This window comes from Accipiter gentilis, chromosome 5 (genome assembly GCF_929443795.1).
Source record: "Accipiter gentilis chromosome 5, bAccGen1.1, whole genome shotgun sequence".
NCBI lineage: Eukaryota > Metazoa > Chordata > Aves > Accipitriformes > Accipitridae > Astur > Astur gentilis.
This window is the reverse complement of record NC_064884.1, coordinates 26,842,749-26,859,210: the sequence shown is the minus strand read 5'-3', so window position 1 is coordinate 26,859,210 and position 16,462 is coordinate 26,842,749. Positions and strand designations below refer to the sequence as shown.

Here is a 16,462-nt window from a genome sequence, read left to right as displayed (position 1 = left end):
AGAGGAAGGAAGAGTTTTACCAAAGCTGTTGAGAGAATGTGCAGTTTTGAGTGGTTTGGTGGGTGGTGTTCCTCCTCTGAGCCTCCAGGGGGTCTGACTTGTGGTAGGCTCTGGAGGGAGTTGACCTTCCTGGACCTAAAAGTCAGCCTTTCAAAACTGAACCATGATGACTTTCTTCTGATAAATATGTTTGTCAACAACTTCTATGGGAAGTTTTAATCACTGGTCAATTAACAAAACCAAAAGCCATCTGTTGAATTTTGTCTACAAAGCAATGCCAAAGTACAGGCCTTTCCTGTACCCTGTTCTGAAATCTGGTGTATGAATTCAGTGCTTGGGATTTAATGGTGTGGCTGTTTATTCCCTTTTTTTAAAAGATTCTTTTCTTTTCTCTCTCTTTTTTTTTTAATATTTGTTGACAACTATTTTCTTTGGCAAGCGTTCCTAACACTTTGTTCCTCAACAGAGGAAGAAGCCCAAGTGTCTTCTATATAACTAAAAAGAAAGTTCACCACTTCCACCGTGTGTGGACCTCTTCCTCTCACACCAGTGTCAGCAGAAGCTGTGCTAGTCTGACCCCACTGTTCAGTGAGAAGGCAGCTGGGAATTTGTACATGTAAGGAGTGAGTGAAATAGTGGAACAGTACTTTCTGTGTTTACCCAGTTGCTGTTTTACATTAACGAATGCTGTTCATGAGGAAATGAAAATCTTTCTAATGGGATCTAAACGAGATGTGTGGAGCAGCAGAAGGTAGTTTCCTGGAATGGAATTAGATCCAACTGTTGGGATTTAACACACTGTGTTTTGCCAGAAGTGCCGTAAGATTATTAAAGCATCACAACCTCATTTTGTTGTTTTGTAATCTGCTCTTAACCTTCATGCTGACGAGGCTGTTGTGTAACAGACATTGAAGGCCAGACCTTGTGTTGCTTCAGTGCATGGGAGCCCATGCCCAGAGATCCCAGTGGGGCCAGGTGGGAAAGCTGGCTGCATTTTCACTCTTGGCATTATGTGGAAAGCTTGCCTTCGGGCTGCGGATAGCATCCCTGAGCACACAGAGACGTACCGTAAAGGTTACTGTATGCTGCTATGTCGTGTTGCTGAAACACTCCTGCTTTCAGAGAGGCCCATGACAATTCTCTTGACAGGGGTACTGGTCAACCCTTTCTTCTTCTGTACCTAAATTTTGGTTGCATATGGAAGCATGTGTCGCTGCTGTGAAGAATGTGTTTACTGTTTTCATTAAGTATTTCCATTAAATTAAGGTTTTTTTTCTCCACCAGGAGTGATCATTGATCCAACTTTAATCGAAAGAGGGATTTAGGTGATGGGGAGAGCACTCGTCGAGCTTTTCAGAGGGATGAAACTTCTGCATCCATGCTGTTTGCATGCACTTGTAGAATGGGAACACCTTTTCAGTGCTAGCTAAACTGAATGTGGTTGGGGAATGCTTAGCTTATAAACCTGATAAAGTTTGGCTGTGAGCTAGCACTCCAAGGGACCCTGTCCTGTGATGGCTGCTTGGCTGCTTGTCCCTGGAGGTTTTTACAAGCAGTGGCTTTAATGCTGGAGGCTGGGATGGTGATGGGATAGGCACTGTCTGGATTTCAGTGGCAGTAAAGTGGTTACTTCGGTGTGTGATGGAATTTGTGGAGTTCAATCTCTAAGGTTACTTAGGACAGTTTTCAAAGTTATTTATGGGATTGAAAGTAGGTGCCTTTTCTGCCATGTTTGTGGGCTTTTTTTGTTGTGTGTGGTTTTATTTATTTATTTTAAATTCCATCTCTAATGAAATCAAAGCAAAAAGTATTTTCATCATTTTAATGGAGGAAGAAATGCTTCACATGTTTAGATGCTTCAAAATTCTGCATAGTGTCTACTTGTACCTTTAGTTGTCTCAGTAGCTTCATTCTCCTCCACCCCTGCAAGCCCAAACTCTGGCTAGGAGTGGCGTAGGGCATTTGTTAAAGTGTTTAGACATCAGTGTGTCCCGTCCCCCCCCGCCCCCAGCAGTTCAAAATGGCTAAATGCCCCAGGTCACCTGTGAAAACTGCAGTCCCTGCTGGTACGTACCAAGTATTTCAGGCCCTTTCTCAGTTCTGCTCCTTTGCTTCATCAGTAACTGTAAAATAACTTTCTTTAGACAAAACCAAAGCATAATTTATTTTGGATTTGCTTCTTTATTCTACAACACAAGCAACATAAATAGTTTATAATTTTTGTTTTAAAATATTTCCATTTCAGAATTCAGTCAGAATAAAATATACACAAAATACAATTTGCAAGCCCGCTGACAGTGACTGCCTGACCACTGGACACCCAAGGACCAAACAAAGCTAGCAGCACAACAGGACGTGGTGGACATGGGGAGGTGCCTTTTCTAAAGAACAGCAGAAAGGAGAGGGAGGAAACATGAATGAGACCAAGAAATTGCAGCTAGGTATGAACTTGGTAGAAGGGAAACCCAATGCACGCACTTACTTGACAAGGCAATCTACAGTCTCTCTTAAAAAGTATTTGTGGCTCCTCCTGAATATACAGCTAGAGACATGAAGTCCTGGGAATTATGTTTTGTGGTAAAATGCTTCCTATGGCAGCCATCATCATGGAAGTAAAATCTGATTATGTTTTTAAGAATTTTTTATTTTTTTTATATTTTTGAACAGGAAAGTTTTAGATCTTTGGCAAAATGGAGGGTCCACTCCCTTTGGCTTGCTTTCAGTTTTCAGTTCTGGTTGAAGGGACCATGGAAGTATGTTTGCAGTCTCACAAATAATGACAAAAAAGGTGAAGGATGGCAGAGCAGGGGGAGAAGAGAAAGTGGGGGGAACTGAATGAAGGTGCTCGCTGCTGTCATTGCATACTTTTCAATCGCTTGTTCCCATCTGCTCCAGCAAACAGCATGCAGTACAGGGCTCTGTCACCACCATGCTCTGCCCTTCCTGGCTGTTCTTCCTTTGGTATTGAATCCTGCTTTCCTCTGCAGAGCAGGGGGCTCAGGAGCCACAGCCTGCTTGTGGAGGTGATATTTGTCCCTTGCTTGAACCTGTGTACCTGTGCCTCTCTGCTAGCTCAGCTCTCTTGTTTTAGCTTGCTTCTTGTGGAATGGCACTTCACCCCAGATGAACTAAATGCATGGATAGGAAATAGGGCCCTGGTGCTCCATGGTATTTAGATGAAATTTATGGAAGTACATAACTACCTTTGGAAAAGTGGGATGTTGGGGTAAAAGGATTGAAGTAGATCCTGTTGCCATGTTTCTTAACAAAAAATGCCTTCCATAAACTCAGTCCCCGATTCGATGTGACCGTGGAGACTATGCAAACCTCAACTTGTGAATTTGCCACAAATAAAGAGAATTTGAGGGATCTGGTCCCACAGGTGAGCTCATTATTGCATTAATCCAGGATCGTACAGTGTAGCTCCACTGATATACATAGAATTAGGGCATTTCTTCTTCCCTCTGCTTTTAGTTTTTAGCTTGGAGACTTCTGAGCACCAAGTGAGAAGACTGATGCATACTTATGCCATGTGCTTTTTCTTTTTTCTTTTTAAGTGGCCAGCACTCCATGTTTGGCCAAAGCTGTTTATGTAGTATGACATCATACAGTTAGTGTCACATATAAAGTATATGTTCTGAGGGGGACTAGTGGAAACAACAGAAAGTTGAGCTCTGACTTCGTCCTTGCAGCTGTACAACTTCCTGGAGTCCCAGGCGTGTTGCTGGTGTTGCTGCTAAGAGATCCTTTGGTCATATCCCTGTAGAAGTTCTACTCAAAATAGCAAGGTTCAGTGACAAGGGATCTCTAGCTGCTGGATGCTATTATCTAATCCACATTGCATAAAATCCAATATTTATTTGTGCTTCTGTGCTATGGTAACTTGGTCCTTTTACACTAAAAACGAAGAGAAACTTTTTTTTTTAATTGATGGTATTGCATTATTTCTTGAAACAATTGTGGAATGATTAGATATTGAAAAAACCCCGACCTTAACTGTATTTCATGTCATATGCCATGATTAGCACTGTACATAGATCTTCCCAGAAATGACTAGAACTGGAGTAATGAGTAAATTGCTTAAGCATAACCTTAGCACACCCTCACAAAAGCAAGGGCAAGGAAAGAAAGCACTTAATGTTTGTTTTGTGGTTTGTTTTTTTTTTGTGAATTAAAAACAATTTATCACTGAGTAATGGCATTTCTAGAATGGATTGCTAAAGGTGAAAACAGCCAAACCACATGCTCAATTTCTGAATAAGCTTCTACACAGATGAACTAGGTAGAAAGAAATTATTTCGGCTTGCTATGGTCAGCCTTCTACATGTTAAAACTGGATCTGTGCAGAAGTGAAGGTTCTAGTTTTGTGGTGCTAGGATGCATGGGAATATGTGCTGGTTCTGGATATTTCAAGCAGGAGGTGTATAGAGGACAGCAGCAGAGAGGGTGACATCAGGAACTGTACAGGACTTCCCCTTTCCTGAGAACTTGTGAAACTATGCAGGGATTTAAGGAGTCAAGGACTGAGTCCTGAGTATTAAAGATATCCAGGTACATAACTTGCATCGATTTCAACAGCTTAGGCACTTTGAGCGTGGGCCTAAGCTGTGAAGAGAAGTATAAAGTGCAGGCAGCACATGGAGCTGGCTCGCTCTTCTTGCTAACTCATTTGGCACTTGGTTTCATACTGGTGCTGCACCGAGCTCTTCAGTGGAGATGCCAACACTGAGATGCTACTATATCAAGTGCAGATAGAGATTACATATGGTAACACAAGGTATTTAGAGGTGGGGGTTGTATCTTTGGCAGGTGAGGATTTGTCAGTGAATTTTACAGTACGGTTTAGGTTTTAAACAAAACTTGCAGCTCAAACTGAAAGGCAAAGCACCTTACAAGTCACAGGTGTAAACTCTGCTTGGCCTTGACATGAGCCAACTGTAGTCCAGAGGACATGAATTTTTTTATCTGTGATGAGGCAAAAGCTGCGTTGCCTGTGCTGGGAGTTTTACAAGGAAAGTTTTGCCCAGGTCTATGTAAATCTTTCCCTACTCATTCTTTCTAGATGCTAAATTAAGTCAGTTATTCTCAAATGAGTGTTCATCCCCCTGCTGTGGGGAGGTTACCAGAACAACTGCATTAACCATTACTGATATGACACAAATATTCAAAAAGCATGATAAATATACTACTAATGTGGATATTGCTCTGTAAATATGCAGAACGCTCTGAGTATGACAGTGACTGGAGCTACAGGAATCTATACAGAAACACATCTATTATCTCATGTATCTGCATATATTCACACTACAGAATAAAGCGCAAATATATGTAATGGCCTGAGACCATATTAACTGGGGTCAAATACTGCTCCTCTTATACTGTAGCACTTTTCTGATGAGTAGGCTGCTTTTTTCAGCTTTAAATATTTGCACAGTGATGAGATGTTTCATGTGTGTAAAGGTAGTTGATGCTGGCCAACAGCAACTTTCTATGTTACTGGCTGCCTGCAAGATTTTAAAATGCGATGTTGTTGCCTCCGATTGCTGTGGTGGCCCTGAGGAGGGCAGTGGGAACTGGAACTATGCAAAGGCAGCAGAGGTTCAGCTCTAGTACCTGAGAAGGATGTCAAACCGCCACCCTTTTTTTTTTTTTTATTATTATTTTTTTTAAACCAGTTCAGTTAAATAAAAATTACTGGCCAGTCATTTTTAAAAGTAACTGGCCAGTTCAATAAAAATTAAACCCAACTCCTATAGAAATTTATGTGACAAAAAAAGTAAGTGCAAGAAAAGAGAAGAATGTGGTCATTAGCCTGAGCTTGCTCTTCCTTTTTGCTCTGGTTATAATACACACTCTTTTTTTTCAAAGCTGAAATATTCTGATTCAACAGTACAGCTGGTAATATGCTGCTGTTTGCTTATGCATTACGTTAGGGGGCTATACGTAAGGATTTGAATGGATTATATGGGAAAGACTTACATGTGTGGATACAAGGGCTACTTTGTGCTACTGACTGTGGTGCTTCCCCACTCACAAGTGGAGAGCAGAGAAGCTGCTGTAGTGTGGTACAGCTGGACATGATTGGGGTCTTCAGAGTTGGGGAGTCCCTTTCTGAAGCTTAGGGCAGGCTGGCGCCAGTACCCTTTTCCTGGGACTGTTCTAGCAGACTCCTTTGGGCTAAAAGCTTGCTTTGTGAGGTCTGAAGGCTGCACACTGGCAGCCTTAAGCCAAAGTATGCATGAAACAGGCTGCACAGGTCTATGAACTTGTGACTTCATATGTTTAGTGTTGTACTTCTTTGGGTCTTGCTGATGTCTATGGCTAAACTAGCAAAAAAATAGCTGAGAATCTGATGAACGAACTCCATTTTTTATTTATTTATATTTTGGAGGTGCATCAGAAAGCTTCTGCATATCAGATTAATGGTCCTGAAGTGGCCATGGGCTCCTCTCCTCACCTGCTTACCATTTTATACACAAGGAAAAGGAAGAGCAGCACATGCTAAACTTTGCTTATGTAAAGCCGGCTGCTTCTAAGATTCCTTCACCCCCACCCCCATCCTTTTAAATTACGCTTCTTGAATTACTCAGTTACTCATGACCTCTTATGGAGGGGTGTTAATGAGCAGAGGCACTGAGGGTGACAATGGGCACTTGCTGCATAATTTGGAGGGCAAAGTTAAAACAGGGCAACAGCAATACAGCAAATTTACTCCTACTCATTTCCAGTATAGTATTTGTAGCGTAAAAAGTTGAAATGAAATTATACTTTGGGTCAAGATGGTGGCTACTCAAATAACACTAGGCTGTGCTGTGTTCACCGGCTTGAGGGGGAGTGGGGGTGGTGGTATTGTCACTCCTAGAGCTTTTCTTTCTGTTTTACAGAAGCAATTTGTATTGCAACCACAACACATAACCACAGCGTTTCCTAGATACTAGGCCTTCTTCTGGCCTATCTTCTTCCATTGGTACTGCTATCAATTTTACTTCTCCAGCATAATTTAGGGATTTGCTTTAGTTTTAGATTAATACAGCAAGGATCTGCATCCATTCAATGCACATATAATGACAAACAGCAGAGCTGGGTGTTTTGCATACAGTTTATTATTCTGATTTCTGTTGTTGCCTAATTAATGTACTGCTTTAAAAGCAGTTCTGTATAGATGCCCAATAAAAACTTTAATGAAAAATATAGCCACCCTTTTTTATTCTACCTAAAGTTGTGTAAGAAAGACATGGCAACAGAAACCAAACATGCTACTACTTTCCCATATACCAAGGGCTAATCCTACCTGTCCCCAAGGAAGTATTAAAACTCTTTGGGGAAAATCGACAATTGACAATATTGTTAAATTACTCATTTATAAAGTTAAGGTAGGTGGTAAGTAAGAGTTGTTTTTATGGAATTTTTATGTCCTTGAAACAACTTAGCAAGGGGAAGTTTTGAAAGAAAGGGAGTAGTGTGACTGACACTACAGAAAGTTATGGGACAAATATTCCCTGCACAAGTCCAGGAAGTGACAAATGGGAAGTGGGCAATGGAGGGAAAAGTCAGGAGGATAGTGGCAGACTCTTTGTAAACACATCAGCTTGCGTGATGGCTGTTCAGTGGAGCCTTTTGGCTCCCTCTGTTTTTCTAGGTTTAAGATGCTAAAAGCAGGTAGTTGTGCAAAAATCCAGGCCTGATCTAAAGAGATGCCATTTTGAGGACGCTTTGGAACAGGGACTGAAGCTGTATATTTAGTTGGTGTGCACATTTTAAAAGCCTTGGGAGAACATCATCAAGGGGCCACCCAAGATTAAAATCAACTTATTTTCAACAAATTATTTCAACTTCTAATCAACAAACGATGTAGCATGGGAGTACAAGATGGAATGTCCCAGGGGCTGTGACATAACTTGTGCAGCAAGGTAAGCCTTTGCTGTGTCTAGTGTGAAGAACATCACGTATGTATTTGACAACACATCAATCCTTCCCCTTTTCCTCTCCTTTATTAATATCAGCAAATTGTAATAGTCCCTAGAGGAGTGCTGCACAGAGGGGGATGTACCTCCTTGAGGAACTATCCCCTTCTATTTACAGCAGCAGACAAGAAATGGGAGAGAAACAGGAAAGACACCTTCTGTTCAGACTATTTTCCTTCTTGGTTCAGCTCAATGTGGAGTGAGAGGCTAAGAGTAACAAAGGTGATAAGGGTGTTCCTGGCTACAGCAGCTCTATATAAGCAAACATAAATTTCCAGTAGAAGCATAAGCTAACTTAGCTGCAGTGTTGCTTAAACTGGAACACTCTTAAACTGGAACACTTTATCTCTACTCTGTTTAGTTGAATGCTGGATATTGGCACATGCTGGTATTTGCTCTGTAGTGTATCTTCCCCTACCAGCTTCACAGGAAACAGAAAACGAAACTTCCCTGTTGCCCTTAGGAGGAATTAGACATGTGGAAAAATGATCAGCTGTAGGCATAGCTGAAGAGGCAGCCAGGGTAGCATTGTTGAGAGCAGCTTGATAGTGCCATTTCTCTTTAAGCAATACTCCACAAGAGCAATGAAAGGATGAATAGTCTGTGCTTGGTTCACCAGTTTTAGACCTGGAATATTTTAATAGTCACTTATTAGCAACACTGAATGTGACCAGACTTCGAAGGCTCTTCTCAGAGCAAAATAAATTTCCACATTCTCTAGTGAGTGAGGCATATAGTTACTACAATAATCTTTATTTGGCTTTCCTCTCTCATGCTAATTTCAGAAGGGAAAAAAGTTACCCTAAACAAATGTCACCTTTTCACTTGTCCTATAGCCCCACCTTTTTCCTGACTTTTTTTTTTTTTTAAAGTTACATAGGCTTACCTGCCTGGTCTGACATCCAGATAACAGTTGCATTCACAGCTAATTGCAAGTGTGGAAGTTTTGCTGCACTGTTGCTTCCACTGTTGCAAATTTGAATTAAAATGAACGCTACTGAAATGTATCACCCCTTTAGGTACCAGCCTGATTTACTAGCAGTTTCTGGGTTCTGGGGCCATTCCAGACCCCCCTGGACACACTCATGCTTTGCCTCCTTTGCTAGTGTGAGTGAGGGACACACAGTCTCAAGTGAATAGAGAAATACATCAACAAGCTCATTGTTTCTTAAATTATCACCAACAAATAGGCAATTAATGAAACCCAAATGCTTCTTTGCTGTATACCTTGGATCTCTTCTCCTCTTTGCAACAGAGCACAGCTAGGTTTAAATTATGATATCGTAAACTCGCCCCACTCTTCCCAGCCATTCCCGTACTGCCTGGCGGACACGGATATCTGTCACGTGGCAAGTCAGTTGGCTGATACAGGGGAACACTGCTGGCTGCAGGGCTGTGAAAGTTTGGTCTGGCAGGGCCTGAATCTGGTTGAGAACTGTCAGCACCATGTTCGTCCATGCCTACAAACAAATGGGATACAATAAAAAAAGACTCTTTAGAAGACCTTTCTCAATAGATAAGCCCATCAGTTGAGGCAGAAAATAACATATCTGGTGGTTGCAGCCTCATGAAGAGGACTGAGTAATGCCAGCATATTCATTTAATGTTCACTGTGCCTTCCTAATTCACATTCAGTACTGTAAGTCTTGTTTGACTTTGTATTGCAGGTATCGTGGTCACCCTTCATCACCTTTTATTTTGTCCTACAGTGAACAAAGACTTTCAAGTTTGGTGCTTTCACTGATTTGTTCACTTGGATATGCAAGCAGCAAGTTCCTGCTTAGCAACAGACACCACTCCTTCTGCTGTGGAATTAACAAAAAAACCTTCTTAAGTACAAAAGCATTGTGTCAAGCAGCATGACAGTTTCAAAAGCCTTAAGAGGGCTAGAGCCCTTAGCAGTCAGCAATGAGTTCATTGTAGATTGTTAGTTCTTAGGGCTAAGTGCAGCTTTGGCCCCAGTCACAGAAACACTCCTAAAAGCTGTACTATTATGTGCCTAACAACACTTCCCTGAAGACTTTTTCTTTTGATAGGACAGAATCAGGTATTTATCAGTGCCAGCTGCTGAAATATTCAGTCCTCATCATGATAACTTCTTTATGTAATGAAGACATTTAATGAAGAGATTATAATCATTACAATCATCAAAGCAATGGAAAAAAATATTTAGAGGTATCTTTTTAATTATTGCTCTTATTATTAGCGTTCTACAAGAATGTCCTACCTGTATCTGGGCCTCTGCATCCCTGACAGATATATTCAGGGAGCTGACTGTGGATCCTGAGCGTGGTCTCTTCTCTTGTCTCAGGATCTCTGGGCCAGCACTGAATGAATGCCTCATTTGACCTTGATCTATAAGATGTTGTGGCCGCTGGAGTATGGGTGAGTCTGGCCCTCTAGAACCCAGGAGCTCCCCTTTCTTTTCCACTTTGACCTCTTTGGTGAAGGATGTCATGGCCTGTTGCTGCTTTCTTTTTTTGTATTCTGTCATGAGCTTGGAGATAGTTTTGTCAGTAGCTATGGTGTAGATCTTGTTGCCAGCACTCTCCCACCATTCTTTTTTCCTCGTTTGCTCTTTTTTCTCTGGTTTAGGACTTAGGGGTGGGGGTAGCAACACCATTTCTCCACTCCCTCCTCGGGGTGTCAGGCTGTCTCCCAGTTGGTCCCTGATTTGACTCCGGTCATCTTCAGATGGTGTGTCCTTCCCAGATTGCCCTCCGGTTGATGGGGTGGAGGTTTCTGAGTGAAAGGATGGTAAAATGAAGAAAGGGTCACCTTTGAACACTGGAGGCTCCTCTACATTATTCTCCAGGTCGAGATGCATCTGGATATAGTTGTTGCACAGTTCCATACAGAGCTTATGAAGCCGCTTGATTAGCCATCCCCAGTCTGCATTGCTGACAGGCTGTACGCTCAGAGATGGTATTCGAGCCCTCCACTGTCTCTTCTCCTTCCCTCGTGGGGGACTCACCTGGGCAGTTTCTTCAAAAATGTCTTCATCTTCTGAAGAACACTGCTGTGATGAGTCTGTGCTTCTCTCATCATCTTCAAAGAGTATCTTTTTCACTTGCTCTGCAGTGATGTTCTCCTGGTTTGTCAGGATTGCACAAACCAAAGCATGGAAGTAGATGTTGAAGCTCATGGCTGACTGGCGATACAAGTTGGCAGCTCCACTAATGCCAGACACTTTTTTCAGCAAACACTTCAACCCAGGTCTGGTGTCAAACTCTCTGGCTGTTCTATAGGAGTCCAGCAGTAAGTCAAAGATGACAGCCAGGTTTTGCATGGAGATGTACCTGAGAAAACCAGCCAACTTGTTTTCTGGTACTTGTATTGTCATTTTCTCCTCCAAGTTAGAAGGGCCTTTCACAAATTCTTCCAATAAGATGTCATATAAATTCTGGAGCAGTACTTGGTGGGACAGCAAGCTCACCACTATCGTCCTGAAAGGAATACTTGGTAAACCAAGCATGTGAAGGAAAAAAAATAAAAAAATTAAAAAACGGTGCATTGTGCTTTTACTAGAAGTACAGGAATACTTTTGTATTTTAGAATCTAACGTGAAAGATGCAAATGAAAGGCCAAATTTTCACAGCCTTGTTACAAAAAAGTAGAGGAAGACAAAGTTGTCTGGAATGGTCTTAGAGCTACTCTTTCAAATACTTTTCTAGAAGGGAAGACACTTACATTGATTAAGAAAAATAACTGTCCACTTGTGCAGAGGTGGTATTAAAACAAAGCTCTGTTGTTATTTTTGTCATTTTCAGCAGAGTTCTGCTAACACTGAGGGATTAAATATTCTGTGTTTCAATTTCATGACAGCTGCAAGTACTCTCAATATTACAGCCTGCTATAACTGAGGAATTTGTTAACACACAAGTTATGTATCAATTCTGCCATTGGTGCCTGACTATATTTTCTATTTTTGTTGCTGAACTTTGCCTAAGTTGCAATATCCTTAAAATACCTCCACCAGCATTTCAGCAGTCCTTAATTTTGCCATGACAAATTGAGGCCAAAACTAGTTTACTACTTGGTTTCCCTTTCCACTAATGCCAGAGTACTACTTAAAAATAAAACACAAAGAGCCAACCAACCAACCAATAAAAAAACATCTACAGAAACATCAGCAGTGCAATGGAGCATGCAAAGAAGCATAAGTCTTGCTGAAGGCACATTTCACTGTTTGCTCTTAAGGCTTCAACTTGAACTCTGAGAGCCTAGCATGGAAATATCTATACCTAACCCTGTGTCTCACTGTGCTCCTGTTAGAGAGATGCTGTGAGTTGTTCTAGATATCACTGATTTTTGATTTGCACAGGAAACCCAGGAATGGCAAATTACTCCAACCAAAGTTTTCAGGTCATTCACCAGTAAATAACACTGAGAGGCTTACAAGCAAGGGAGGCTAGGAAGAAAGGGTGGACAGGATTGTTGTTTGGTATCTTATGGATTTAAAGTTATAAACTGTGAAACTTATCTTAAGGCATTTAAAAAAAAAAAGGTTTTTGCATAAGATTACAGTGGCAATGTTTTAAATAGAGCTGATGCTCTGGTACACATAGTAATACTTGTTTTGATTTAGGGAATTATGATGGGTTGCATTTTAATTAGCACTGCTATCACATGAGTAAGATTTTTCAGTTTGCTTGCAATACTGAAGTTTTAGGTCTAAGTCAAAGTAAATCTTCATGTAACATGAGATGTTTAGTTGTAGACTTTTATTTTTTTTTGTTGCAAAAATTACTCTACTTTCATTAAACAACTTTCAAAAGTTTTTTCAAAGTAGCAAAACAAAAAGTCTAATTCTTTTTGAGAAATCATATCAAAACTTGTTTTTGAGAATGCAACATTTTCTTGAAAAAAAAAAAAGTCAGACAAAACTGTGCTTCTTGGGTTAATTTGCTTACCGTGACACAGCTGTCAGTACTGATACATCAGTAAAATTTAGTAGTCTTATTATCTGACAGTGCTAAAACCTTGATGATTAATACATACACTGGAGCTCGTTATGGGGAAGCAGTTTTCTGCTGTAAAAATCATTAGAGGCTCTGACTCAGAAAAGCTCTTAAGAGCATGTATAAAGTTTAAATGAGTGCTTGCATTGATTTCAAGAGACTAATCCTGTTCCAAAAGCAGGATCAGAATGAAGGAGATCTGCTTTCCTTGTAATAGCCAAAAAGGCAATTTACAAGGACAGTTTAAAGTACTGCTCAGTTCCAAAAGAAACTAGTACAGAACTACAGGTGAAAACACACAGTGACAAAGCTGGTTAAGGATAGTATTTTCTTATTCTGCCCAAAGTTTCAAACTAAAATATATTATTACTTTTTAGGAAGAAGAAAAGCTCCCTTACCCCAGCTTCCTGTGAAACGATGCAGCATTAAGGAAACAAAAGCAAAAAGGGAGAAGAGAAACCCCACTAAGGTTAAAGTAAAACTTTTGAAAGGCCACAGTTACTACTAGCATGCAAGACTTGCATATAACTGCACTGCTGTAGCAAATAATACGAAAAACAGTGGCACAGTCAATTTTTGAGCCCTGTTTTGGTGAAAAATGAGCATTGCTGGGGTAACATTTGCCTTTCGGCATATACACTTTTTGCAGTTGTTTAGACAAAGCACAGTGTGAGAGCATTCAGAGTTTGTATTTATTGCAAGACCCATGCTACCTTTACAAACACAGCCTGTTAGATTGCATGGCCTTACGTGCCATGAGAGGGGAGTACTCCAGTCTTTTGCTTTGCATTCATTATAACAAGAAGAATGATCTGCAAACCTTTGGATAAAGCAGATATTTTCCCACCACAAAGGAAGGGTTTAGATTGCGATCTCAACCTTTCTTCGTCTCTGAGCAGGGACCTGTTCTCTGAAGGTGAGGCAACAGACCACCTGCTCTTGGGGGAAGCTTCTGTACAGCTGTATAAGAACAAAGATATCTTGCATGGTCTTTCTTCCAGTCCATCCAAAGGACCATCACAATCTGGCTTCTTGTTGCAAGCAATAATTTAGTTTTGAATGAGAATGCCTGAAGTGGTACAGAAGCAGGTTTGGTATCTAGTAAAACACAATTTCATGCCATGTATTACATACCTTGCAATACAAACACAAACCGTGAATGCAGAATTCTAACTTTAGGCCCTATTGATGTTACAGCAGTTGTTTAAACAACTAAGTGCAAGCAAAAAGAAATATTCTTTGACAGGATCAGATTGTCATGCAAATGTATGAGTTTCTGAGGTGGTAACATATAGAAGGTTTTCCACAAAAAAAACATGCCAAGCAAAACCAACGTTGCCTAGATCAATATGTTGACAGTTTTGCAGCTTTGGATGTGGTCTGTTCAATTTATACTGCTCCAGTTCATCCATTAACTTTTTCTACCTTTTTAATCCAGTAATAGAATTTAAAAGACCATTAGTGAAGCAGAGATTATTTCATTTGGTAAGTATCATTACAAATGTAATGGTACTTCCAAACCTTTCTTCAAACTGGTATTTTTAATTCTACTTGTTAAAGAAAAGAATCTCAATATTGGAAAGATTTTCCTAATATTTCCTATGAGAATTCTTTTCTTAATTTAATCTGTGTTTCCTCTGCTTGAAGGCTTTGTGTGACCTTATGTGTCCTTCAGGTATTTGTAACCTACCAATTTTTACTATCTATCAGAAGCATTTTCCTTATTTAGCTTTAAGGCCCACATTATAGACCCTGACGCAGGCTTCTCTGTAACTGTAACAGCTCTTGCACATGCCTGCTCACCAGTGTATGATCATGGGAACATTTGGAGAGCAGATAGTAGTAACCCATTGTCTCCTATGTCACAAAACCTAATTTTTATTTGATTGGTGTATTTCATTTTTTTGATGAGACCTATGAAGAGGCATGGTTTGCCAGGCTCGGTTCACTTCTCTGCCAGCTTGACAATATTTTTTTATCTTGCTTTTCATGACACAGTATTTTCCTGAGAAGATATGTTACCTTCTCTGGGTATGCCCATTTGGTTTCTTATCTGGTGGCAGGTCAATGATGAGCACGCATGACTGGGCATGTTCAAACCCTTCCTTGTTGCTAGGGGTCTTTGGGGAGCACTGAGTCTCCAGCATGAAGACCTAGAAAACAACAAGTTACATAAACCAATCAGTTTAGCACTTGCTTTGGGTCCTTGGGGAGCCCAAGAATAGGATTTCCTGCATTGTTAGAGATCTGTTATGATGACTTATTTTACAGCGATGGAGATAATGCAAGGTATCTCCCCAGGAAGACCTTCCCTGGAGCATGTTGCTTTGGTAAAACAGCCTCAGAGCCATGGGCTACCTCCAGCCACCCAGAAGAGCACAGGGCAAAGGACAGACATCTTTTTCTTTGAACTTGTGTAAGACATAATACTACTAAACGCCAAAACAAACTTTCTGCTGTCTGCATACTGCTATCAGAAAATATCACGTATAGTTGAGACAAGGACCTGTTTGCACAGTTAGCCTGTTGTATCTAGAAAGGTTGGTTGTTGGAAGCATTATTTTTAGCCACGAAGATACAAGAGAGACCTAACTTGCAATTCTTTGGGTGGGAAATGGAGAAACAACCCTTAGTTGCTGTAGCTTTGTTTTGTAGCTTAGTAGTTGTGTCAAATCCCCACTGAGAAGGACACAGGGAGTGCCACTGATAGTGTCGACAAGAAAAGTGTAAATGCCACATTCCCTGCTTTTTGAGTTCTGTGTCTTTAAAACTTAATTTAAAACATTTTTTTCTATTCAAAGTCTGCCACTGCCACATTATTTGTGATCACAAATCTTGGTCTGTACGTCTCAGATTTTCAAGCAGCATCAGGGTATGATTAATCAAGTCAGAAATTGACACCAAACATCTGTTTGCTTTTTTAATCCAGCTGCTTTCCCATGCTGAAACTGTCATATGGTATTTACAGTTTTATGGTACCCTGCAGGTCATTAAGTTTAGTCTGCTGTATTTCAAGGAACTTGTTTCATATAAGCAGTTTCATAAAATGAACAAAGCTCCATTGTAGTCAAAAGGACCCCAAGAAGGTTGTCTCCAAGCTTGCTCCGCTGATTAGGAATTAGTGGTGAGTTTTAAATAGTTGGTTAAATGTCAGTTTTACACTCTAGTTCTCCATAACTCTTTTCCTTCTCTGCAATCTATACCCAGGTATTTATAGAGAAAAAAACTGCATTGCTCTTCAAACTCTGCTTTGATAAGTTGAACAAATCTGTTTTTTCTAGTTTCATATTACAGTCTCAGTTCTAGTGCATTTTTTGTCCTTTGAATTTATCATTCTTTAACAGAGTAATCAGAAATGTATATGACATTCTAGATGAGCATTCATAGTGACACTACTATTTCCCTTTTCTATTAGAAACATTTCCACTGATGTATGCTAGGGTTGCAGTTTTTAAAGCTACATTACACAACAGGGTCATCATCAGTTCTCCTCAGGTACCTATGCATCCTCCTCCACCCTAGGCATTCCCAATTCCT

The 16,462-nt window shown here is 40.5% G+C and overlaps 1 protein-coding gene across 3 annotated transcripts in view; it reads right to left on the bottom strand.

Moving 5' to 3' along the window:
- Positions 1 to 5,670: 5,670 nt before the first annotated feature.
- The window catches only part of ARFGEF3 (ARFGEF family member 3), a 93,903-nt gene continuing 83,111 nt past the window's right edge, over positions 5,671 to 16,462 (bottom strand). For 2 of the 3 annotated variants that reach the window (XM_049801523.1, XM_049801525.1), the window contains 3 exons: positions 14,948 to 15,078; positions 10,192 to 11,422; positions 5,671 to 9,424 (listed from right to left, as the gene is read on the bottom strand). In XM_049801523.1, the coding sequence (XP_049657480.1) occupies positions 9,233 to 9,424; positions 10,192 to 11,422; positions 14,948 to 15,078 (1,554 nt within the window). In that variant the 3' untranslated portion in view covers positions 5,671 to 9,232. The remainder of the gene's footprint in view (positions 9,425 to 10,191; positions 11,423 to 14,947; positions 15,079 to 16,462) is intronic. The other variant, XM_049801524.1, reaches the window with a different exon arrangement.